General features: G+C 39.9%; 1 protein-coding gene across 1 annotated transcript; it reads right to left on the bottom strand.

Moving 5' to 3' along the window:
• Positions 1 to 1,583: 1,583 nt before the first annotated feature.
• On the bottom strand, positions 1,584 to 24,078 carry sacm1la (SAC1 like phosphatidylinositide phosphatase a). Its single transcript, XM_030412250.1, has 20 exons — positions 23,921 to 24,078; positions 17,553 to 17,650; positions 16,545 to 16,619; positions 16,327 to 16,454; positions 14,732 to 14,881; positions 12,216 to 12,275; positions 12,073 to 12,106; positions 11,835 to 11,936; positions 11,057 to 11,142; positions 10,870 to 10,956; positions 10,711 to 10,779; positions 10,526 to 10,605; positions 9,916 to 10,014; positions 9,698 to 9,836; positions 8,228 to 8,297; positions 8,061 to 8,133; positions 7,852 to 7,945; positions 5,056 to 5,148; positions 4,908 to 4,965; positions 1,584 to 3,457 (listed from the first exon to the last, which is right to left on the bottom strand). Exons 1-20 carry the CDS (start codon positions 23,947 to 23,949, stop codon positions 3,321 to 3,323), a joined length of 1,761 nt encoding a protein of 586 aa, XP_030268110.1. The 5' UTR covers positions 23,950 to 24,078; the 3' UTR covers positions 1,584 to 3,320.
• Between the last annotated feature and the right edge of the window lie 1,521 nt (positions 24,079 to 25,599).

Raw genomic sequence — 25,599 nt, 5'->3', positions numbered from 1 at the left:
GGAGACGTTGTGAGGAGTTCCTCTGAGCCTTAGCAGCACAGGCCATGATCTAAACTCATCCTGCCCACACAAAAACAATAACACATTCATTATGCTTCCCACCAGACTTAGATCTTAGTCTCTTATAAGCTTAAGCACACCTATATTTTATCACAGCACCATAAAAAATGTGTCTTTCAGAGAGAGGAGGTGGGACAGCAATAGCAACAGGTGAATGGAAATTCTTAAATGTTGCTATACATAATTAATCAGTTCTAAACATTTTCTCAAAGTTGTCAGAACTCGTTTAGTGTGCAATCTGATTCGTCATTCAACTAAGTGACCTCACTTGCTCAACTGTATGATCAAAGTGTATCTGCATAATAAAATCATTGAACCTAGCCATCTTTAATTTTGCATTGACATTTCTCAAGTATCATGTGGAAATAAACTATATTTTAAGGAACCTTTTTAATGAATTCATAGTAGATTGATAGATGGGATAATTAGTCAAAGAAGAAATCCAGTGTGGGATTTATTATTGTTGATTTATCAAAGTCTCCAAAAAGAAACTGCAGTTCAAGGCTGGATTTAAAAAATTCTGAAATGGATACGATCACATCGGAGCTCCTGGCGGGAACAACAGTTAACTTCTCGACAAAAAAGTAGATAGCTATTTAGTGTGTCTTGTATGACATTGTTGACCCCAGATGACGATGTTGGCTGATAACTCATTCTCAGAAAGGTGCCACACCAAACAAAACAAAAAAAACCCCACATATTTATGAGGTCATGAGCAAAGAGTAGCTCATGAAGTCAAGTCATTTACTCTGCATTGAAATTAATATTAGTTGCAGTGAGTCTGCCACAGTGGGTATGTAAGATAATAAACTATTTGGCATCTTGCCAGAACACCTGACTCTTCATACCACTTTACATCCACAGCACCAGTAGAGCCAGCTGTGAAATATGCCTATGGTAAAGTCAAAAAATGGGGCCATTTAAAAAAAAAAAACTGTTAGACCAGTAGCCACATCATTAAGATCCTGAGGGGGAGCATCGTCTACCATCCAGAGACTCCCTCATCCTCTCCAGTCCCTCCATGTCCTCAGCCCCGGCTGCTCCAGCTCCTGCTGTCTCAGCACCATCTGTCCATGCCGGCATCTAAAGGCATCAAAGTCCTCTACATCATATGACATCTCTATGGCAAAAGTGTTTGTGCTGCTACATTATTTACTCATACCTAGCTAACATAATAGTCTGGGGTGAGTGTGTGTGGTGGTAGTAAGGGGGTTTGGGAAGCAGCACGAGGAACTGAATGGGAACATTTTTTCCCTGTTCTTTAGGCATCTTTTTAATTTCCAGGGGAAGGACATACATCTGGGGTTCAGTTATATGTAAATATCTCCACTGTTTGGGGTTGAATAACATTTTGTTGAGTATCTTGCTGCACTAAGCAATAACTACGTTTTAATGGGTCGAATGACTGTGTTAGATAATAGAGTTCATTTTGACACACCCAAAGGTAACGGTCATCTATTCTGAAGCTTCCTTCAGCTCTGTGCACCACATGCCCCACACCAAATGAACAAAGTTGGTGACTGTTTGATAACACATTTTCCGCATTAACTTTATTCAGTGATAATATGTCAGATATTGTATTTTTAAGTCTGTATCAGTGCCCACAACTGGTCAAAGGAAACAAAACAACGAATTCAGATTTAAAGGCCCTATACACAATCACAGTCAACCCACACACATTTGAATGCTGTTGCTTGTTTAAACCTCTTAGAACTGCAATGAACGTCTCCCCCACTTCTGGAAATGGCGCATCACACACACACACACACAACAGGATATTATGAAGATTATGGTGCCAGAGGGAGCGAAGCAGCACCTCATGTGACCTCAAACAAGTGGAGACAGCTTGCTGTGGTAACGTTAATACTTTGAGAATGAGAACAGGAGGCGATAGGTCAGTTTTATTATTCGTCAGCAGTAATGTGCTGGCTAACGATAGCCTCATGGTGTTGGGAGGGGCAAATTGAGCCCAGCCTTTTTTAACAATGATGTAAAAATCTGATGGCTCTCCATTATTGTGACAGGTTGTGACAGGACAATCTACAGTGATGTTAGTCATTTACACACAATACTATCAATAACTACATATTGAGGAGCTCGAAACTGCAGGACTCTGTGTGCGTCTGTGTCCGCTGCGTGCCTGGTGAGGAAGGCATGCACGCTGCAGGATTTCCTCCTGGTTAGGTGAATGCTTGGAGGATCAGCTACAAAGCTCTGGCTGGAAGGGGTGCTGGTTATTACAGTTTCCAGTGTGGCAGCGGGGCGTGTTAAGAACACAATTAAACCGGTTACAAAGAAGTTGAGGCAACAATATAATAATGACAATCACCTCTGCAGTGGTCTCCCTTGATACGTTCGATAACGCTCAAGTTGGCATCATGTTTAAGTCCAAGTGGTCCAGGAGGAAGGTTTGAGTTCAAATTTAATTTCTTATACATGGCTGGTTCATATCTTAATTGTCTTATTCTGTAAAAAAATGCAGTTCATATTTGCATGTTAAGGTAACTGCTGCTTTGTTTTAGTGCCCTCTGTCACTGTTAAAAAACACCACACTTCTTGAGGCGTTGACATGTAAAGTGACTGAAGTCTCTGTTAGTCTTCTCTCTAAGGTTTTTCTGTATATTAAATGGTATTGTGTCACTGTGAGTATCTGTTGAAAATTAAATGCTATTAAAAACAGGCCTCATGAGCATTAAAAGATGGCGGGCAACAACAGAATCTTCTCAACCCTTGACACAAATCTCTGCACCCAACTGCAATCTGAGTGACGGTTTAATTAGCCAGAGTAGATGAAAACACTTGTGGGGTTGTGAAGGACCGTTCACCAAAGGTAAATAAAGCATGTTATAACATCTTTACAGATTTTAAAATGTTAAGAATTGTACGCAAATGAGGGAAATGAGCAGTAGTGTTATTGCACGGAAATTGTACTTTTGGTGGATACAACAGACCACTGAAAACTGCCATCACGGACACTTACTGACAACATAAAAGCAAAAAGGTCCAAAAACCTGCAAAACCAACCCAAAGATACAGTCCGAGTAATGTAGGAAGTTCAATGTAAACCATTTGAAGGAATGTGTGCAGCGCAACAGAAGACGGTAACATATGTTGTAGACAAATGACAGATAAAGAGTGTTTAACAGGGCAGTACAGAGGCAGTAGATCACTTTAGAGTCCAGACCCGAGGAAGAAGTTGGTAAAGATGACGAGGTATATGAGTCTGCTGGGCCCAGCTATTCACACTCTCACACACACACTCAGTCCATCTTCTCCTTGTGAACCAGTTTGGGGGCATCCACAAAGTCCTGGCCGTTAAACAGGATGATAGTGGCCGTGATCGCACTGGCAGCCCCCCAGAACATCACGTAGGCCAGCGTCTCCGTCCATGTGTCACCTGCAAAGACAAGCAGCCATCATTAATGCCACTTTTTAAAACCACAGTAAGAACCCGGTTACCTGAAACTCTTCAGCTGCCTACACAGGATTTCTGAAGCAACAGATTCACGTACATTTTAGTCAATACAGCTGTCTGAACGGGCCTTTCACTGGCACCATGTACACATAGCTGTGAGCTGAGGCCGGTTTTAGGCTTCAAGTCTGTTTTGATTATGGCAAACAAATGTTAATGATGTAAACCTTTGTAAACTCATCAATATAAAAACCCCGTTATCTCGTTTTAATGAATGACCATGAATCACTTTCCATATTCTCAGTAATTGTGGCAGTATTTTTTGAAAGACAAGACAAAGGAGATGATGAGATATTAAAAAGAAAAAACCCCCTGGGGCAGTCTTGGTGAAGCCTACGATGTCCACCAACAGCATCAGGTTGCTAAACCAGAAGATGCTTCAGGGGGAGCAGATTTCGAGAACCAGTACCAGTGATTCTCAGAGGGAGCCCAGATTTTATAGCTGTATATATCTGCGCCTGATCACATCACTGTTCACCATCATCCCATGACACATACTCTATATACATACTATATCTCTATACTGTGAACTTTAGCACATCCCATGACGAAGACGTTTGGAAACATTTTTCAGCTTTCCGAGTTAGTATTTCCTTATATTTCTTATTGTAATGTTTGGATTCTATATTTATGGTCTTGACAATATTTGACGAGTAACTGAGCAGTAATAAGCCTTTATTTTTTATCCACCAGACACCAAGGCAAATCCCTTCCACCAATTCACAGAGTTCAATGTAAAAATAACAGAAGAGGAGCAACAGGGCTGTCAGACTTCAGACAAACAATGGGGGAAAAGCGCACAAAGCCAAAAATACTTGCTTGAATGCCTTTTATGGTGATAAAGTTACCGTTTCTATAAATGGAGATTCGTGGATTTGGCGAGAGTCATATAGCAGCCGCCTAATATGCAGCAGCTCAACAAAAACGATTTTACTTTACTTTGACAGTCCAAGTTTCCCACAAGGATTCATCCTGCCAGCTGAGGCAATCTACTAGACTAATTCCAAAACATGTTGTACCTAGCTAGTTTTTTTTTTACCAACATATTTCAAATCAGGCCCAGGTTTAAAGATAATGGAACTGCTGTTTCAAGTCACTAGTATGGTGTGGTCAAAAATCCAACCTAATTGACAGATTTTCACCTGAAGGGGCCCCATGTCAATTCGGACTACACCAAAAATGTAAAAGACTTAACACCTATATTGACAACTGTTCACAACATTTTAACAAGACGATAAAGTACAGTAAATTAAGAAAGGGAAGAAATTGTTTTTCAATAAATGTACTGATTATTGATAACATTTCTACGAGCTGACAGCAAAACCACCAACACAGTTAAGATAGGTTAATATGAGTGTAGCGGAAAAGAACTTGCCTGCCATGAGAAGACAGACGATGCACATGGAAAATGCCACCAGCATAATGATGGGTAGCTGCAAAATAAAGAAACAGGATCCAAAAGATTAGACCGAGTTAAAGTCCCTGCTACTTCTGATCACAGAAAAAAGTACAAATACACTGACCGTGAGGAACTTCCAGTCCTTCTGCACACGAAGAGGAGTGGGTCCGTCTGACTCATCGACAGCAAAGTTACCCAGAAACAAGTCAATGGAATCCTGAAACAGACAAAAGCAATAGAAGACAACAAATATTGTTATTGTGAATTTGTACGATTGGCCACAATAATCATGTTGTGAAAATCTGACATTGTGACAGCCAGCATACACACTTTTCGAAATCATATCAATTTATCTATTAGGTCATTTCAAATACAGTTTAACTGAAATGTTAAAGATAAAAAAAAAAAGGGTTAAAGAGGGAAAGGTTGCTTTGTCTTACAGCTTCCGGAGTGGGGATAGATAATTTGAAAATTTACCACGATCTTGTTAAATTATGCTGCCATAGAGAATGTGTGCAATTATTACCATCTTTCAAATTAAAAACTTACTAAAACTATTTCCCTAATAATGGTGAACGGTGTGGTCTACACGTACAAATAAAGGCCGGCTCCCACATACATGCAGGGGAAAAAACAAGGCTGAATAAACTGGTGTCTGCCATATAATGTGCATGCCAGTGAAGACTCAGCAACTACATAGTTGTTTCTACAGAACAATTCAAAACGCTCCACAACGTCAGGAGTGATGACATGGTGCACTTTCTCCGCCACCATACTGCTGTGATGTCATGTGTTGTTACACACTCCCTCCTTCTGTGTTTTGTCTTCCTCTGTTCTCCTTCACTTCTCTCAGGCGCTGCTTATCAGGCAATTAGCTCCATATTTAAGGGAGGGTGGAGGTGCAGACGCTCTCTCTGCGTCTGTCCTCATTGCTGTTTTCTTTTCTTTTGAGGATGGAGGTCTGGTAGTCCTGTTTTCATGGTTATTTTTTTTTTTTTAGTTTAGTACATGTATTTTTAGGGAGTTCTGGGTCCTACAGCTCACTGTGAGGCTGGCCCCTTTTCTTCCACCTTTTTTTTTTTTAAGATTTTTTCTGGCATAGACACCTTTATTAAGCAGTAGACAGATAGGAAATACGGGAGAGAGAGGGGGACGTCACATGCAGCAAAGGACCTCTGGGTGCTGCGTAATGGCATGCGCTCTAACCACTCGACCACCTGCGCGCCCCGTTCTTCCACCTTTTTGTCCATTTTAGCCAGGCCTCCAGACTTCCATTGTAAATTAACAATTCTTTATTTTGCCATCTTGCTCTTGGGTATAGCATCCTGCTTTAGTACGTTGCTGGTCAAAGAGTAGAGACAGCTGTTCATTCTGGTGTGGCTGTAACATATTTGGGGGCTTTTTAATGGTGTGGTTTTACTACTTTGTGTTCCCAGCCTTTGGGCTATTGTTAGTCGAGTTTAACAGGCTGTTTTGGGAGGTGTGTCCTTCTAGGGTTACTGTGCGTGTTTACTTTGCTTTGCTGTAACACTTGGTTTGCGTTGTAACTTGTTGTGTTCTCGATTGGGCTCTGCGTGTTATTTGTTCTTCAGTTGCACAGTCACTTTTTATCAGTACGTCTTATTCGGTTGCTGTAACTTTGTTTGCACAAGTAAGTTGTGGTTGTGCCTAATGAAACCTGACTCTATTATTTTTTGGATACTATAATACTTAGTTTGCCATTTTGCGCATGTGTGTTGGGGCTGCAATCCTGAGTGGTCAGTTGTGGGATTGCTGTTCTGGTGTGAGTTGTTGTTAAGTACCTGGTTCTGTTGTGTTTTAAATTGGCTGGTTAGCACTGCAATGAAGTTTAGTCTGGAGGACATTGTTTGTGGCTGGACTCTTTTGAGGGCATATGAGCTTGCACCAGAGGCTTCTTGTGCAAGCTGGGTTTAGTGACAATGGTTTCAATATGAGGTTTTAGGTGCCACTGTGATGCAGTCCAAAGCCAATGATTTTCAGTTCAACAGAGGGGAAGTATTATGCATGTCGGTTAAGTCGTGTTTGAGCGTGCACACGTTTCCAATGTGGAATTCTGACTCAGATGACTGATTTTTTTCATGTAAGAGGTCTTTTCTTTAGAGTTCCGAGAGTAGTAGTATGCATCATAAACATGCGGCTCCCATTCAGTGCAAGTGACTGATATTCTGCAACACAGTGGAGAGGGACTAAAGCGACATGCTTTATTTCATTATATAAATATATAGAATATTTTAAATCATGTTCAGGAAAATTCATGTAGGAAATCAGCAAGGCACTTACCCAGAGAAAAATGTGGGAAAAAAAATTAAGTTTGCTTTGCTGAGCTGATGATCAGGGAAAGGCTAAATGGAGGTGGGAGGAACAAAGTTACCATAGCCTGGAGCTAGAGATAAGGCTTTCAAAGTGGAGTTACTCAATGTCAGAATGATATACTGAGTATCAAGCAAAACTATTTTTGAAAAAGGTAAAGCTTAGGAGATCAACTCTTCAGTGAGTGATGGAGGCAAAATTTGTGCCCTTTTTTCTAAAAGTGTTATAGGAGTGCAATGCTAGATCAGATCCTGTTTTTCACAACCTGGTACTTACATTATCTACAATTCTCTAACAAATCATCAGATTTTAATCAGTTCTGTGGAGCCACTGAAGAAGTGATGTTACCCTTCAAGAGGGAAAAAACTACAAGATGTGCCTACAAAAGCACAGACCTTTCTCTCAGGCACCTATCTCCCACTGTGTCAGGGATCAAACCAATACAAGGTCGGGGTCAGTACCAAAGTGACCAATCAAAGGAGGGGAGACTTCAGCCATCTATCACATAAAGCCAGCTACCTACTACAGTTGAGGTAAACAAAGGCCCAAGTTACTTTTAGTTTTTTTAGTCATGCCACAGGAATCATACCTGTCTGAATCCATCAGAGAAGTTGTTTTTGTAGTAGCGAATCATGGAGTTCCAACCATCCATCAGCAGCCCCAACCGTGTCCTCTTTCCCGTCCTGATGGAAAAATGAGCTTTGATCAAACAAGAGCCATAACACTACAGGGGCACTCTAGAAAACAACATATGTGTGAGTCAGCTGATGTGTGGCGAACATTGTTACAGCACTGTACCTTGTGAAGTCTGTTTTCAAGGCCCCAGTTCCTGCATACTGTACAGCACATGCATTGGCATTGTCAGCCCATGCTGGTTAGAGATCACATACAGAGAACAGTGAGGGCACACTCATTCTACTAATGACACAACACATGCGAACAATCGAGCATACAGAAGACAATACCGTTTTTGTAGATCTTCTCAAACTCGGCCTGCTCTTCAATCCTCTGACCCACGTTGAGAACCCCCATCCTCTGTGGACACACAATGCATATACTGGTCGTTTAGATTTAGGTCTCTTAATGCAAGTAGGATGTGAAATTCTACAACCTTTTTGTATCTTTCCAAGACAACAGACTAAATCAATGGCAAGCATGTAATTTATTCCCCAGTTTGTTGCAAAATGCAGAGAAAAAGAAAAAGAGACATGTCTGTCAAACTAGCACAGATAATATGACAAAGAGTGCATTAACTTGTGATCAGGACTTTGCCACTTGACATGGAACAACTCTGGCACAAACATTTATAAAAAAGGAGAGAGGTTACATTTTATTTTATCATGATAAAATTAAGTTTATACATGCGAAACATGTAAATAAGATTTAAATTGTATTTTATTTTATTCCACTTCAAGCACTGGTATTAGTGTTAGTACAGTGCACATGTGTGCAGACACAAACAGCTGTTGAAGCCAACTGACAGCTTAAAAAGCTGCGACTGCAACAGTCATCAGAAACAGACATCGCTTCACATGAGGCTTCAGAGAAAAGGACATTTAATTTGCTTTAAAATGAGATTCCTCTCTCCTCAAATGAAAAAGACGCAAAGTGGATGTGATTTGATGGAAAGGAGGTGTACCCAAGAGTGTGTGTGTGTGTGTGTGTGTGTGTGTGTGTGTGTGTGTGTGTGTGTGTGTGTGTGTGTGTGTGTGCACATGTATCAGTGACAGACTAAATTGTGGAACTTGAACCAGGTCATCTGTTTGAATTTGACACACTAAAAAGACCAAGGTCTTACCTTGCTTATCATCAATCAACCAATAAGACAAGGAACAGACTGATGGAGGTTTAATCAGCTAAGCAACATCAGCTGTGTGTAAGAGCATGTCACCTGCAAAATTGCCTCTTAAAGAAGATACCAGCAGTTAAAACCGTAGGTTGTATGAGTCACATCAGTAAACTGACCTCACTATCAGCACCCTCAGGTCTTGATGAACATGTAGATGTAGTATTTGTGTTTTTAAAAGGTTAGAAATTAAGTTTAACAGTGAAAGCAGTCTAAAAAGTCACCACATTTTTGGTTGTCCAAAGACTTCACGAAGTGAAATTTGATGGCAGTCAATGGGGAGAGGAAATTCTTACTTGGTTTCTTAGTAACCAAAATATCTATAAAACAATTAAGTTTTATGGCTGAAAGAAACACAAGAAACAAAAAACGCATGGAAGACAGAGAAACAGTAATAACTGGGAGGTAACTGTAATATTATCAAAGTTGGAAGTTAAAAATAAAAATATTGTAATGAAGAAATTAAAACCAGTTGACATATTTTAATTTTGTCTGCAGAAACCATTCATGGGTAAAACGTGTTCTCAATGGACATATGTGCTTCTAAGTTTTATAGTAAATGTTGCTGCAGTAATGGGGTTAAAAATACCTGAAGCTGAGACTGTAGGGAGCGTCGGGCCAGGAGGCTCTGGATGACATTGGTCCTGTCCAGGCAGTCCATGCAGTTACTGCGGAAGACGCCTCTTTGCCGAGCCACTGTCTTGTCCTCCGAGTTCACCATGAAGTAACTATAGACAGATAAAGTGTGAATACTCCTCTACAGTACACAACTAGATATAAGCTCAGAGTAACTGTCGGTTCAGTTACCTGTACTCATCTTGTGTCTCAGCGACAGAATCCACCAGAATCTGGAGACGGTCCCATCTCATGCGGCTGCACTCTTTGTGGAAGTCGAAGGCTATGTAACTGAGGAAAGAGGGGAAGTCGTCACATTGAGACCAGATGGACATTCTTTGTTACAGAGGTAGCAGAAATGGATATAACCAGTGTGTTTACATGTGCTTGAAGACCTAACGGTTAATATTTCGGGGGATTTAGTAGGATCTATCGGCAGAAATGTAATATAATGTTCATTATTAAGTTTCCATACAAGGTACAAGGAATTTTGTGGGTTGCATAGCAAAAACAAAGTTCTTACACTCCTACATTCACATTAGGTTTACAATGACTTGAACCATGTGACTTTGGTTTCACCACATGCAACTTGAAATGTAGCAAAGAATGATACTTGAGGGGAAAAAATACTGATATTTTAAAATAATCAGAATAAAATGGTTGCTTCCACTTTTGAAGTCTGATTAATGAGATCACAGATTTAACAGTAACCGTAACCAGCTAAAAGTAACCAGGTTTCTAGAACTCATGTAAATACACTGAGTGAACCTAAAAGTTGGAGAAGGTATGAAGAGGCACTTACTTGAGCATACCATTGTTCATGCCAGACACCATCTTGGCAAAGGCCTGTTCCAGTGGCTTCTCTGAGCCCTTTTGATTAACCTGGAAAAACAAGGAAATACAAATAATAATACCTCCCTTATAAGTCTTTGCTTAGATTTGCAGTGGAAGCGATAAAGAATAGATCTTGTAAAAGGGGATCCTCACCAGGTTCAGAATAGTTTGCTTCCCATAGATGAGGAGCTGAGAGTCGAAATGCCTCTGGAAACCATCCAACTGGAAACCCACAGTTTTCAAGTGGTTAGTAAAAGATCTTAAATATTATCATCATTATTTTAGTGTGCAGAAACAAGAAAATGCTCTTACATGATTGGTGGTTTTGCTGATTATAGGTTTAGGTTTGTATTTGAGGTTTGGCCTCTGACTCCAGTAAAAGGGCATGGAGCCCCGTGTCTGCATGGGGATGAAAACAAATGTTTGTCTTGAAGTACAAAAGTACAAATGCGCCACAATTCAAGTAGTCTGTAATAGCATGACTGGCCCTCATACTTGCCTGTACAAACGAAGCCTTTGTCCCCTCATACAAAACTAATTGCTCAGTCTCCACAAAGTTGGCAGCGTGCCCTTCAGAGTCGATGCCTGTGGAGGCAGGAGAACACAAAATATCCAAGAATGGTCAATAGTCCTGTACACAGTAATATACCGCTATTATTAAAATATGACAATATTTCAGGTCATGTAAAGACCATATTCTGTTTGGATATTCTTAATTAGGCCTTAATTCATAGTTAGCATTTTCCAGTTAATGAGGTGGGATATGTTGGTACTATTCTTGTTTTGGGGAGCATTCTTGAGACGTGTATATAGTGCATTAGAAATATGCGTCTCAATTTAGATTTTTTCAGCAGTTTGCAACACACAGAACAGGCCACCTGCCTGCTTTTCAGTCCAATACCGGTGGAAAACATTGAATAAACATATTTTAACAATCATATTTTGATGTGATGAGCGGCATGTTAAGGCACATCTACCACTGAAATTCAACAGAAACATTAATAACGTGTTTTTCTTTTCACCAGCCATTAGTTGGAATATGGTCTTTTTGGAATAAGGGCAAAAAACAATATATTTTGTGCATGTAAAATTAGTCAATGTTACCTTCTCGTATGATTAGGTAAGCTTGGCTCACATACTGCACAGCATCAGAGATTAACACAGCTGGGTGCCATCAGCTCCTCTGCTTTCCACTAGTCTAGATGTTGTCTCAACGCCACACGGCTTGGTTAAGTTCAACCGACAATGCTTCGGTGTCAAGCTTCAGGGGTATTTACCTCTAACGTAGTATCTGACGCCAGCCCGGAAGCAGCTTCTTCTGGATATGAGGATCCACTCAAAGATTTTGCCGTTTATACGACATGGCTTCATGACGATGACTAGATCAGGATGGTCAAGGAAAGGCTTTGCTCACCTCTCTCTCATCTTTTCTACATTGTGTTGTAGGAATGATCAAATTCTCCATGCTTTATTATAGAACATTTGAAAATATAAGATATTTTGTGAAAAGGATACATCCATGGACAACTGGAAGTGCAAACTTATGAAGCTAGGGTGAAAACGTGAAATTAGTCATTTTAATTAAATACATTTGAGTACGAAAACACACATGCATGATTGAAAAACAAATGGACCATGGCCACAGTCACATGTGTTACCTCTGGCTGCGCGGCCAGGTCTCTCAGGAGATTACCGTTCCACACAAACCTCTGATCTGCCTGAAAAACACAAGCAACACCAATCACTGAGTAAGACAACAATACAGAATTCATCAAATCACTCATCAAGGAAATTGAAAAATCTGAAGATATTGATCATCATTTAACAGTAAGACCCACTAACACTATGACCAAACCCACTAATGTGTTTCAGACATTTCTACATTATCTGTGACTGTCAGCCCCAAACCACTATGTTCCTACAAAAGATGAATACATACATACAGCTGCTTACAAATAGCCAGTTACACCGAGCTACAACTATTGCAGTCTAAAACAGAGATCCTGCAATTAATCATATCTTGACGAAGGTTTCAATTAGGGATGCACATCTTTTTTTTTTTTCTTTTTTTTGGACAATACCTTTAACTGTTAATTACCTGCTTCTCATGACCTATACCAATGTCTGACTGTCTAGTCTACACTGTGCAGCTCAACCAAGGTTCTCAAATGCAACATGGTGGCTTATTGTTCTTCTTGGATTTCATCTCTGTTTCTTGACCAATCTTTAAAAAAGGCACACAGCCGCCACCTACTGTATTACAGTGTGTCGATGCTGGGATTGTTAAGTCAATAAAAGCAATTTACCTTCATAGAATAAGAATAAGGCCAGTAAGTATAAAGCTTGTTTCTAGTTGGTTTTTTGAGGAACGGTTTTAGAGATGTGTTTATTCAACTTTACGCTAATTTTGGAGGATGAAGATTGGGATGTTGTTTATTGCATTTTACAGTCAGGTGTTTCTGTCATTTAGCTTACCCAGTATTGGTATAAATGGGGTGGACAAAATGATAGAAGTACCCTTTTAGTGTAACACAATACATTCAATAGTATCAAAAGGTAACATTTAGTTAGGGCCACTGTATTAGAATGCATTAAAGAGGTGAAATCAAAAAGGTGGAAAAAGTGCATTTCAGTGTTTCCTCTACATTCATTTGGGAGTGGTGGCCCGCCACTCCTAAATCCTAGCCACCGCTCCTTCAAATTTCTTTTTTTTTCCTTTTTTTAATTGTCGCAAATACACCACCGCTACATCATATCTCCACCTTCACAGCAGAGTCCTGCACTGGGTCGGGTGTCACGAGTGCTGAGGTAAACTAGATAACTATCTTGCTCAGTATCTACTCTTTGGAGTAGTTAATTAATCGCGAGAGCGCGGCCTTGAAAGTGACATCACGTCAAGCACCCAGGCACCAGGTCAGAGAATCAGAGGAGTGTCATCTTGAAAATAGGGCAACGACTCACCGGAGGAAAGGTAGACTTATTAGCTTAAGAAAACTTATAATAGATTTTATAAGTTCAATAGACATTCGCAAAATATTGATGGCCAGCTAAGGTTACGTAACATATTGGTAGCTTAATTAATTGGGCCCGGTGCCAACTCAACTCAGTGTCGCCAACGTGAGTAAACTAATTGATAGCATTAAGCGAATATATACACGCCATGATGTAACTGCTGACTGCATTTTCAGATGAGCTTGTTCAAATATTTCTCAGGAAGAGAAAGACACCTGATGAAGATGACGCTAGTCAGGTATCATTAGCCTTTTACTGACTCAAATGATGATGATAGGTAAAAAATTATGTTCACACTTGTAATCAGATGTGATGTGAGTGTAAATTATCTAACGTTAATGTTTTATGTAATCGTATAAGACAAGAAACATTAGACAGGGAGGAGCAGTGGAACAAAGTGAAGGAGAGCAGAGTACAGCAGGGGGAGAGCCAAGTGAAGGAGCAGGAGAGCAAAGTGATGGTGCAGGGGAGAGAGATGAGAGTAGAGGAGAAAAACCTAAAGGGAAGCACAGGCTATCAGGCTGGGACCCTAAATTAAATAAAATTTAAATTAAATAAAAAATATATATATTTTATTGTTGTATTTTTTGTTATTTTTACATTCAGCCTTTAAAAAGCCATTTTACATGCCAGCCATTCAATAAAAAGGGGGATTATGCTGGCCATAAAAGTAAAATCTGCAGTCAAGTGTCATTTGTTTACGCCGCCACGGCTCCCCAGAGAGCCTGCCCCCGCTGCTGTAAAAAATCCTAGAGGAAACACTGCATTTGTATCTCAGTATCTCACTCAGAAGGATGGAGTACGTGGGATTGAGTCAGAATAATCTTTGAATATATACACTATATGTTAGAAGGAACAAATTCCGCCATTGGTTTGGGCCTGCACATGGGATTTGTTCAAAAGAACAATTCACAATATTGCCATTATGACTGACCTATAACTTATCCCTGATTGCCACTAGTGGCCCTGTAATGTTTTGATATCCGACTCACTGTACTGTTCGTATGTCATGGTCTATAAAAACATGCAGGTTCTGTTTCAGGGTCTTTTTTGGCATGTCTGGACAAAAACATTTGAATACCGAATTGTATCAATTATGACTTGTTGATGAGTAAATGAATATAGCATAGTCTTCTGTAAGGCACTTTATTAGATATCATACCCTCTCTAGCAGACTCATCTCCTGGAAGTCAGGGCTTGTGTTAGCCAGCCGCTGCAGAGTGTGTGTCAGGTCATAGTCAGTGCAGAAGTAGAAGCCGTCTGTAGTCAGCACATTGTTGATCATGGACAGGAAAGTCTTATTCTCTTGAGACTAGAAGGGGAAAGAAAACAGACTTAGTTTTCAGGAAAACTCATGACAATGGCAGCTTGCTCATATATGTTGCAACAGTTTTGTCTATTTTAGGGATGCACCAGCACCAACTTTTCCTTTCTTTCTACCTCCAGTGTATCCTGTATCTGCTGATATGGAGCACCAATCTAAAAACAGCTCTATCTTTTCCCCACATTTACAATCTGTATGTCTCACTGCATGGACCATCTTTGCAAGGTAACTTGCAGTCTAGGATTGCTGTGGAACAACAAACTGATTACTCAGTGATAAAATAATAGAGTTAAAATAGTTGGCCAGTTAAGATGGCAATGATAGAGGTCTGAAGGCGTACTGCTTTACTACACTTCTACACTTGCTGCCTTTATTTGCACTCAATTGTTGACAACTCCACTGTCAAAGTGAATTTAAGCCACAATACTGAGGTCGTGGACTGGACTATTGATAACTGTGAGTATATTGTGGAAAGTAAATCCTCATGAAACTTAGTCAAGTACTGACTCAGATGCTAATGCTACTGATATTCAGGGTTTTTTTTGGCATGTCATTTAGCCTTACTCTTGGTGCTTAGCATACCTTTGCACCCTCATATACAGTCTTATGAAAAGGAAACCAACATTGCAGGCTTTTTGAGCTTTGTGCATTTCTTCTAAGCAAATAGGATCAGGCTGTTAAGCCAGTTAGCACAATAAGTGCAGCCTGATGTTACACCTCCATCTTTCAACTGACTCAATCTGCTTCCATACATACCTCTCACGAATTCAGCTCTTTGCCACCCTGAGTGGTTATACTTAGAGACGAGTTTATTTTCTTATGGTGACAGCAAGTACAATCACTAGTATTTGTAAAAATGAAGAAATCAATAAAAAATAAAAAATTAAGTGTTGTGTTTTGTTTTATAATCTTGATAAAAGCTACACAATCTAATCTACCTTTCTTCATTTAACAGTCCTGACAGCAACAGAAGCCATTACCCTCATTTCCACCGAATAACTTATAGTAATTTAGTACTAATTTCCATATAGTACCCTTACATAACCCCCATGTAATCCGTGGTAACTGTACCTACACATGAGATCAGTTTTGTTTCCAGCTCAGACAGAAACCTTAAAGTAATTCACTGCTAGAAAAGTTGCCCTTATACCAGAAAACATTGTTTAAAACATATATGGTGAGATCTAAGTGTATAACTGATAAATCCTTTGCTGTTTTGTTGAATGTATTAAATCTGAAGAAGGTTAAGGTCTCTTTATCTCTCCACATAGAATCTGATGTTTTCATGTGCCAGCAACTTTTCAACCTCACCCAAGTACAAAAAATATATATTTTCAAAAACATTTCTGCATGTATTTAATTTTCAGTTTCCCCTCAGGCTTTTCTTATGTGCAAATTGAAAATCCAGGCTTCGAGACAATGATCTTGCTGACCTGGATCTCTGAAAGATGCAGCACCGTCTTCTTGTACGAGATCATGTCGAAATCCACAGCCTTCCACACAGCATGTCCCAGTAGGCTGCCCACATTCCTCTTCCTGGTGATGACGATCAGGTACATCCCTGTGTGGTGTAAGTGGTCAGTCACAGCCATTTTATTGTACAGGCCTTAAAAACGTGCTCAACATAATGCTGTTTCATCATGGTACCTACCTGCAACCAAGCGGATAGTTCCCATGATGCCACATATAGGCCTGGTGACTGCTGAGGGTGGAACATCTTTCTTGCCTATGGTTAAAAATGTAGACACTTCAGTGAGTAATAATTCAATTTTCTATTTAATCTAGATTTTCGACATCCTCCAATATGCTTTAACTATTGTATGAATATTATGTATGGAAAACTGATGAGATGATATAATACCATTTATATATTCTATGAGAACAAAGACTCATACCAATGTTTGGAACCTACCACAGTGAGCACAAAGTAACTCAGTTACTTTTCATTGAAGTGCAGTTGGATCACAGCATTTGCTTGAATTTCTCTGACATCTCCAGTCTCTTCTTTCCCTCAAAGGTAGTCTCAACTCTCTCATCCAAACACTCACTAACCACCTATGCATCAGAGAAGCACCCAGGCCACTCTGAGAGAAGTTTTAGCTGCTGGCACTTGCAGCTTTATAGATCTTATAAACAATGTTGGTTGATTTTTTGGATGATTTCAACTGTCATACACCTTTGTATTCTGTGGATTCAGTTGGATAATGTTCAAAAGGGTGTGCTCGGTGTCAGTGTCATTTTACATTGCCACTCTTTACAAAACCGAGGCATATGTGTAGTTTAGAAGCAGATAAATTCTCTGGTGTTACATGAATGCGAGCACTCAGCATGCGTTGTTGCACAAAGTCAAACACTTAAAAACAAGTTCCGTTAAAACTGTCATATCGGGACAAAATTTCTACAATTATTCCCAGCTACACTTTAAATTCAACAGCACTAACAGGGTATTGCTCATTAATTTTTTTTTTTCTTTTTCAAAATAGAAAACTGTACACTTCACAGCATAGTATTGTATAAGAGGTTATGGGCTGGGTCTGGATTGACTTGCTGTTTGGTCCAGATGTTAACTGGGGTCAGGATTTTGAGATGCCCTCATCTAAACCAAAGCTGATGCTAGTTTTTGTTGTATTGTCAATGTTGCACAACCATTAAACATTACCTGTGAGGGTCATCTCATTTGAGACCCTGTCGATTGCCAGCACTGCATCAGCCCCCTCATCGCAGGCCTCGATGAAGAACTTTTCTGGGGTTGTGTGCCTAGGAGAGATCAAGAGAGATGTTAAAGAGTTTTTCATCCGGGGGTAAAATTACAGTTTAAAAATGTTTAGCCAGCTTCAAACAGCCCAGTGTGTTACAGTTAAGGCATTAGAATGCTAATGTCCACAAAGTAGAGTGCTAGTGTAGCAGCAGCAAAGAGAGCAAGAGATCAAAATGATGGAAGTTTGAACACTTTGGACACACATAGATGGCGCTAACTGCTGGCTGTTTTCCTGATCATTAAAACCCAAATAAATCAGACTGTTCTAGCCAGAGCGGTTTTTGTGACTTTGGTCCTTGGACAAAGTGGGAGCTCTCCGAGGATCTCTGTTTGATTTTCAGGTTTTGGCTCCTATACATATTAGCTGACTGCCCATGATGCCATTGCATGCTAGCTGTATTTTCCCTTGTTAAACACACTGACCGTTTAGCTCACAGCTGTGTCTCTGGGCTGGCCAGAGCGGACAGGCAGAGTAACTGCAGAGAGTGCTGCCTATCCATTAACACCGGCTTGCTGAAAATTAGTCACTCAAGCTCAGTTTGACATGCAGCCTTTTAGCTCACTTTAGCCCAGACCAACAGCAAAAAACAGCTACAGAGGAAAAGTAGCCTTTAACCCAACAAGAGCAGCAGCTGGCCCACCAGGAGGGGACTGCAACAGCTGTAATAGGGTGATGTATCTTAGTACCACCGCTGCTCGCTGTTTGTTATACAAACCAACCGCAAGCAGAACTACACATAAGTTACATAGACTCAAACTGCTAACTCATGAGCTTACATAACAACTTATCACAGTAGAGTACACAGCAGAATGCCCTTTTCCAGTCCCCCTGGCAAATCCCTTTTAGCATCAACAGAGTGCAATGACAACAAGCACAACACACTAGCTGTTCAAAGATGTTGTTGTCTACACTGACGTTATAGTTTCAGGGGAAGACAACAGGACTGCAATTTGCAATACATGCTCCGCAAGGGTTCTGACAGGTGGAAAAAGTCTTGAGTATTAACGCAACAAATCTCAAAAGTCGCTTAAAAACAGTCATTTAAAACCTTTTATCATGAAGCAGTAAAATCAGGAAACATTTGGATTCACCAGCAGTGACTTAGTTGAAAGTGATCCTTAGTTACCAACTACAAGGCAGGCTGAGGCGTCAGCAACTTACAGTTTCTATGTTAACGTTTTAATAACCCCCTGCAATCGGTTTGGACTGTAAAGTACTCTAGATGAGTGATCTTAAGAAAGCTGCAGTGACAAATACCAGAGGCTAGGCAATCACACATGCACATTTTGAATGGATTCTGTACAAAAATTGACTAACATTCTGTATACATCTAAAAAGACACACTCCCAATCAAAGTACAAAACACCCAAGAGATGAACCCTGAGAACAGCCCCCTCTTGCAGCTGATGATAATAAAATTGTTGTGGATCTTTTAGAGGATTTTACAAAGGTCCAGTTTGGGCACGGTCTCAGCCCAATGGTTTAGGGTTATGATGAACCCCAGCTTGCGCTCGAATGGGTGATGACAGTCGAACAGCAACTTTGTGTAGGTTTTCTGTACACCTCAATGTTGAGGCTTTTATCTTTTTCAATGTGATCTGCACAGTCCAGGAAGGGCAGACTGTCTCTTCGGACATCTTCCTTTGTGAACTGGATGTCCTGGCCACAACATTTATATGTTTTGTGAAGGCTTCCACTTGCCTTGTTGTCTCAAAAGGTAAGAAATGGCAGACACATCAAAGCAACTCGATGAAAACAAAAGCTGGAGAAATAGGGGCATCAACAACACAGCACATCTGGACATTAAAGAGAAGTGTGTGAAAACCATGACCAACAGAGAGCTCACCCAACCAGAGGAACTTTGATGCAACAGAGTCAGCCATCAGAAACAACAAGGTGGCAGACACAGAGGCAGAACAGCCACGGTTGAAGTAATCAGCGACTCCTGCTAATGCAAAATCACCCCCCTCTAACCTCACTAGCTAGGAAAGGACGGTCCTGGCATCGCTCAAAAGAGACCGGAACATTGCCATCTTGCCAGCAGATATAGAGAGATGCACTGTGGTGCTAAACACAGCAGACTAGCACATAAAAGTCACAGATCTGCTTACTGACACTAACACCTATGAAACACTGAGGCAGGCCCTACCAGTAGCTACAAAGAGAGGGTTATAACATATCTGCTAAAACTGGAGAAAGACAAAGTCATTGACAGGCCATTGTGAAGCCATCCCATGTATCTATGGAAACCAAAGATACACAAGGAAGCAGCATCAATCAACTTCACCCCAGACCACATTTGTGCCTTACTTGACCTCTGCCCGATGACCGCCCACAAATAGTACAGTGAAGATTTCTACAGACAGATGCACAGCTATGCCATGGGCTCACCGGTGTCCCCTATGGTGGTCAACCGCTACATGGAAGAAGTTGAGAGCAGAGCCTTGATCACCTGTGTAGGAACTGCTCCTAAACACTGGTTCCAATATGTGATTGACACCTGGGTCAAAATCAGAACAAGGGAACTGCAAGCCTTCACAGAACATAATTGCTGTGGACAATAACATCAAGTATAAGTAGGAAGATTCACTTGGCCCTAACATCCCACAGGACGGTCGGTTGAGTCAGTGACGCACACGTGACCTTCCAAATCTAAGGACACACTCACACAGGGTTTAAAGCCAACACCCTTCCAGTTAGTTGGAGCTGAATAGGCCTCTTGGATGAGAGGTGAAACATCTGCAAGAAACTGAAACAAGTCCAGTTGCCTATGATATAGCATATCGTAGGCAACATAGACAGCACATAGCACATAGTAGTCATTCACAGGGCTTTGGATGTATTGCCAAATTTATTTGTGAGCTCTTCTGTCATTCGCAATGAGTGCAAAGTGAAAAGTGTGCATGTAGGTCGACAGACAGGTAGTCTATCCAATCTGTTCAACATTAATCACATGACGTGATGGGCGTATTGGAGCCCTGCAACAGCTGTTACTCGTTTCCCCACAGTTCCTGTCTGTCTCTATTGTCAAACTTCAAAAGAAAAGAAAAAGATCAGAAAGATCAAAACACAAAGCAAAATATGGAATGAGCTAAAAGGTCAAATGAGAGAAAATGTTGATTATTAAACTTAAGTCGACTGTGCCACAAGTTTTCCTATAAAACCTCTTGATTCAATATTTCAAATGGACCTGACATCATAGTAACAGCTTGAATAACACTCAGCATTACACCCCTGAAGAAGAAAAATGTGACCTCTTGTTCAGCCGCAAAGACGTTTAGAGATCAGGGTGAAGTAGTGAAAACCTCAACTGCTGCTGTGACACAACCACACAAATACTCTATTGTTGGCCCTCCATAATCTTGATCACACAAAACATGTCTGTGCTACACCACACACAGGAAACTGAGACACTGACTGTTGAAGGACTATGGCAAATGTTTTGCATAGTTTAGTAGTGTAGCCCATTTACTATGAACCATGTGTTCTTTATATTACAGTTTCTGCTGACCATTTCGCAAGCAATGCGGCAAGTGTTTTGCATAGGTTTTTGCATAGTTTAGTAGTTTAGCCTATTTACTAAGAACCATGTGTACTTTATATTACAGTTCTGCTGACCATTTCCCAAGCATGTCAAAGTTTGTGGATTGGTTCCCATGTTTGAAGAAACCACTGGTTTTCATTCAGACAATAGGCCTATAGCACAAAAAACTTGCAGAAACTTTAAACTTGATTTAGATAACATTCAGATAGTACTTATGTTGTTGTGTGGACTAACTAAAAAACTGCAATGCATCATTTAATAATGATCTAAAATAACAAATTAAACATGACATCACTGGAATTAATCAAGTTTAAAGACTTTGAATTATGTACATTTAATAATTAGAAAATATTTGTTGCCTGAGGTGTGAAGAATCAATTAAAGTTAAAAATATTATAATCAATTTTAAATCATTTTAAAATGAGGTTCAGAACCCTCTGAGGGGTTTCATGTGAAATCTGAGGGGTCTTGAATGACTAATAATTCTGCAAGACAAATGTGTATTCGTCCAACTTTTCTTTTGTACTTTTTAAAATTGGAAATTACTGGAGAGTTTTCCTCTTTAGACCCCTACAAATTATTAAGATGAACATCAGTCTATCTTAGGTTGAACTCTCTCAACTCTTATGTCACTTGTGACATGGGTTCCTGAGCAAAGTCTGAATTTCCCTTCCTTTCCTCACTTTTAAAAAGGGTCTCAAGCGGAGCTACTGCCAAGATACCAGAAATGCTGAGAGCCCGAGTCTGTAGTTAAACTTTTCATTTTATGTATCAGTTCAACTATTACATCATATTTCCTGTCAACTTCATGCCCTTACAAAAGTGTGTAAATGTTTTAAAGCCCTAACCACAATGCTAGGTTGTGTCAGAGTTTTATAAAAGACCTTTTAAGACTCATTCTAAGCCTTAAAATCTAACAGTGATATAACATGAAAAACAGTTGTATGATTGTTTGACCAGTTAAGCTCTGCAGCCTGTCTAGCTAGTTTGCCAAATAATACAAACACAGCTGAGCAAATACGCTAACGCCTAAATTTAAGTCATGCCAAACATTATTCTATTCATGCAAACCATTTGAGATAAAAAAAACAAAAACAAATCAGCAAGTTATTTAAGCTAGTATCTACAAAGTTTTGCCAACTCACCAATAAAAGTATCCGACTGTTTCAGTAGAGCGTTATATTCCAACAAAAGCTGTCTTCCCATACTACCAAATATCCAATTGATCTATTTCAATAACATATCTAGCCCAAACCACAATATTCCATGATTAAATGGTGACAAAACGGCACAAAAAACTTCGATTAATGATGCTTTATCATGCTATTATCTGTAAAAAGACTCTCATTTCACAGCAGATGCCATTATCCCTTAACACAGGAGATCCTGAGATAGCAGACGTTTGACTGCTTATTTGAGTAGATTAGGTTATATGTCCACTCTAGAGCCTACAACAGCAAATGAATGGTCATGTAGAACAATGATCCACTCCGTCTTCTGTTCCCCCTCTCCTGGGCCACTTACACGCCAGCCTTCAGATGACTGATGCATCATGCAGCGAAAGAGATTTTGAATCCAGTAATATATAGTTTATAGAATATATCAAAGCAATAAACGTGGACGTTAATGCAATGTATGCAAGTTTATGTAGTTTTACCCATTATTGTCAATCAGGGGTATCTTTTGCCAGGCACCTGCATATTTCCCCAGAAAAACAGTTGCAGCTCATCTACAAGCTTGTTTTTGCATTTAAATTTTTGGGCCAGAGAAAACATAAATGTGTGGTCAAATGTATATAGATTAGCACCAGAAGCATGTACAAGAGCTGCTGACAGTTTGAGAAAAAAAAATCTTATAATCTTTCACAATAGCAGAAAACCATACCTGTATGGTTTGACAAGAGCTCTGAATCTACTTTGGGCTTGACTGGGATAGGCGCTTTGGGGTATTTATAACAAAAGAATTGCAGGATTCAGATGAGGTAAACGTCCAGAGTGACTGAACTAAACCTGTCAAGGTAACACTGAACAGTTAGAGATGATAGAAAAAGACTGGTAGGACCGCTTAGCTTACACTTTGAATGAGGTCACCTGTTGGAATAAGGGTGTGTCTGGAAAAGTACAGACAGCCCCTTTCAGCTTTCATAAAAGTTATAGGAAGCAACGACTAACGTTGAAATTCCACGACATTGCAGTTTACGTTTTACAGGCAGCGTCAGTCATGAGAGTGCATTTACAACTTAACGCTACTAAATATCAAAAAAAGCAACTGTCATATTTCCACACCTGGTTGGAAACGACAGTAGATTATGGGATATTTTTTACGACAACCCCTTTAATAACGTTAAGTCTTAAATGCTGGCTAACTAACTTCTCACAGGCTTGTTCGCACCACGAAGAAAATAAAAGCCCTTGTTGGGCCGTTCACTGTTAAAGACATTAAGCATCTGGCCGCCGTGCACACCTTCTGCCAGGCCAACGTCATGACACAAAGAGATGTCCTTCATAATGAATGAGTGTGGAGTGAAACTTGACTGGAGCCTGCTCTACCAGCCGAGCCTGTCAGCAACTTCAGCCGCCGTGTCACCTAACGTTAAGCCAGCGCCGCTTCTAGCTCCCGTTTTACCTTTAGCCACCGGCTTCGCTTCCTGTTGCCTCTGAACAGACTTAGGAAATGACAAGCGGGCGGCCGCAAAACACAATTAATTCTTGTCTGTGCACTTACAAATTGTATCTCTCGTAGGCGGTCGCCATCTTTGCTCCGTGTACCTGACCTCAGTGATGACAGCAGTGAGAGTATTTCCGTGTGTGCGATTGCCAGGCGGCAGTTCCTCCTCTTCTTCTTCGCCTTCTTCGCCTTCTTCGGCTTTTTGTTTTCCTCCGTCTTCTTCTTCTTCTCTGGTTTAACGGCGGAACGCAAACCAACGTGTGAAGGTGCGTGCCGCCACCTACTGTACCGGAGTGCGTAGCCTCAGGCACTTCAGGTTACATCTGACAAGTAACTGATTAATAATAATAGTATTATGAACCCCAAAAATGTTGAGAAATAAGTTAACACAAACAAACAAACCCAAACAATGACATCTTACAGTTTATAATAATATGATAAATTCATATATATATATATATATATATATATATATATATATATACAAATCTATTCTACTTCTTACCTTTTGTATTATATTGTTTATTTTTTACGATCATTATTGTTTATTGCACTGTTCTTTGGCTGCTGTGACAAAGACATTTCCCCATTTGCAGGACAAATAAAGGAATTCTGATTCTGATGAACCTGTATTGTCACTCAACCATTTACATTCAGGGAATTTAGCAGATGCTTTTGTCAAAAGCGACTTACAGTAATTCATACATTCATACACTGATGGCGGTGGCTGCAATGCAAAGTGCCAACCAGTCCATTGGGAGCAGTTTAGAGTTCAGTATCTTGCCCAAGGACACTTCAACATGCAGACCGGGGGAAAAAAACAGATGACCTTCCGATAACAAGACGCCGGTTCTACCCCTGAGCCACATCCCTAGGATCCCCGCCAAACTCCATCTCTGTCCTAGTTCATGCATCCTGCCACGTGATTCATTTCTCTCTGCATCATATTTACTACACTTCACAATATGTATATAAAACATTCTCAGTCACATTATATACATCACATTTATCTGATTCACATCTTGCCATTAAATAGAGAATTGATTTTTAATCCTGTATGTCCAAATCTTTTCTCGAAATAATCACTCCCTCTCTTCTGCACTTTCCGATGAAATTCCTGCACTAGGCAGCAGCAGAGCAATTTTCCGGCTGTTTGGCATCACACCTTCCCTCCATATCTTCTTAAACATTCTCATTATAATTTTCAGCACTTCATCTGGTAGTTGTCTGAACATAGCTAGTAGATCTTGTCCTGGAGCCATTTGTCCACTTCCCTCTAATTTCATTTTTCAACTCATGTCATATACTATCCATGCTAAGAGATGATTCATCGCCATCCTTCTTCTTTGTCACATCATTATTTGCTCTTAACATGCCAAAGATCTCCTCCTTTGATAACCAATGAGATTATCTTGATTTAAATGACTTCTTTACTTTCAAAATTATTTTTATTGAATTTTTCTTGAATGCATGCATATATAACAAGTGTCAGGACACAAAGGATTTAATCCGATACATAAAAAAAAATAAATAAAATAAAATAAAATAAAATCCGTAAATACAAAAGTGATAACAGTATCAAGATTATATAGAATGAAAATATACCAAAACAATGAAAGTAGAATAAAATAACCATGTGAGAAAAACAGAAAAAAAAGTGAAATTGAAATAGAGGTAAAACCGAGAATAATAAAAAAAAAAAAAAGAAAGGGGGTAACGAGACAGAAAATCGATAA

Source organism: Sparus aurata, chromosome 3, assembly GCF_900880675.1.
Source record: "Sparus aurata chromosome 3, fSpaAur1.1, whole genome shotgun sequence".
Lineage (NCBI taxonomy): Eukaryota > Metazoa > Chordata > Actinopteri > Spariformes > Sparidae > Sparus > Sparus aurata.
Note: the sequence above shows the minus strand (reverse complement) of the source record. Positions and strands in the feature narration are given on the sequence as shown.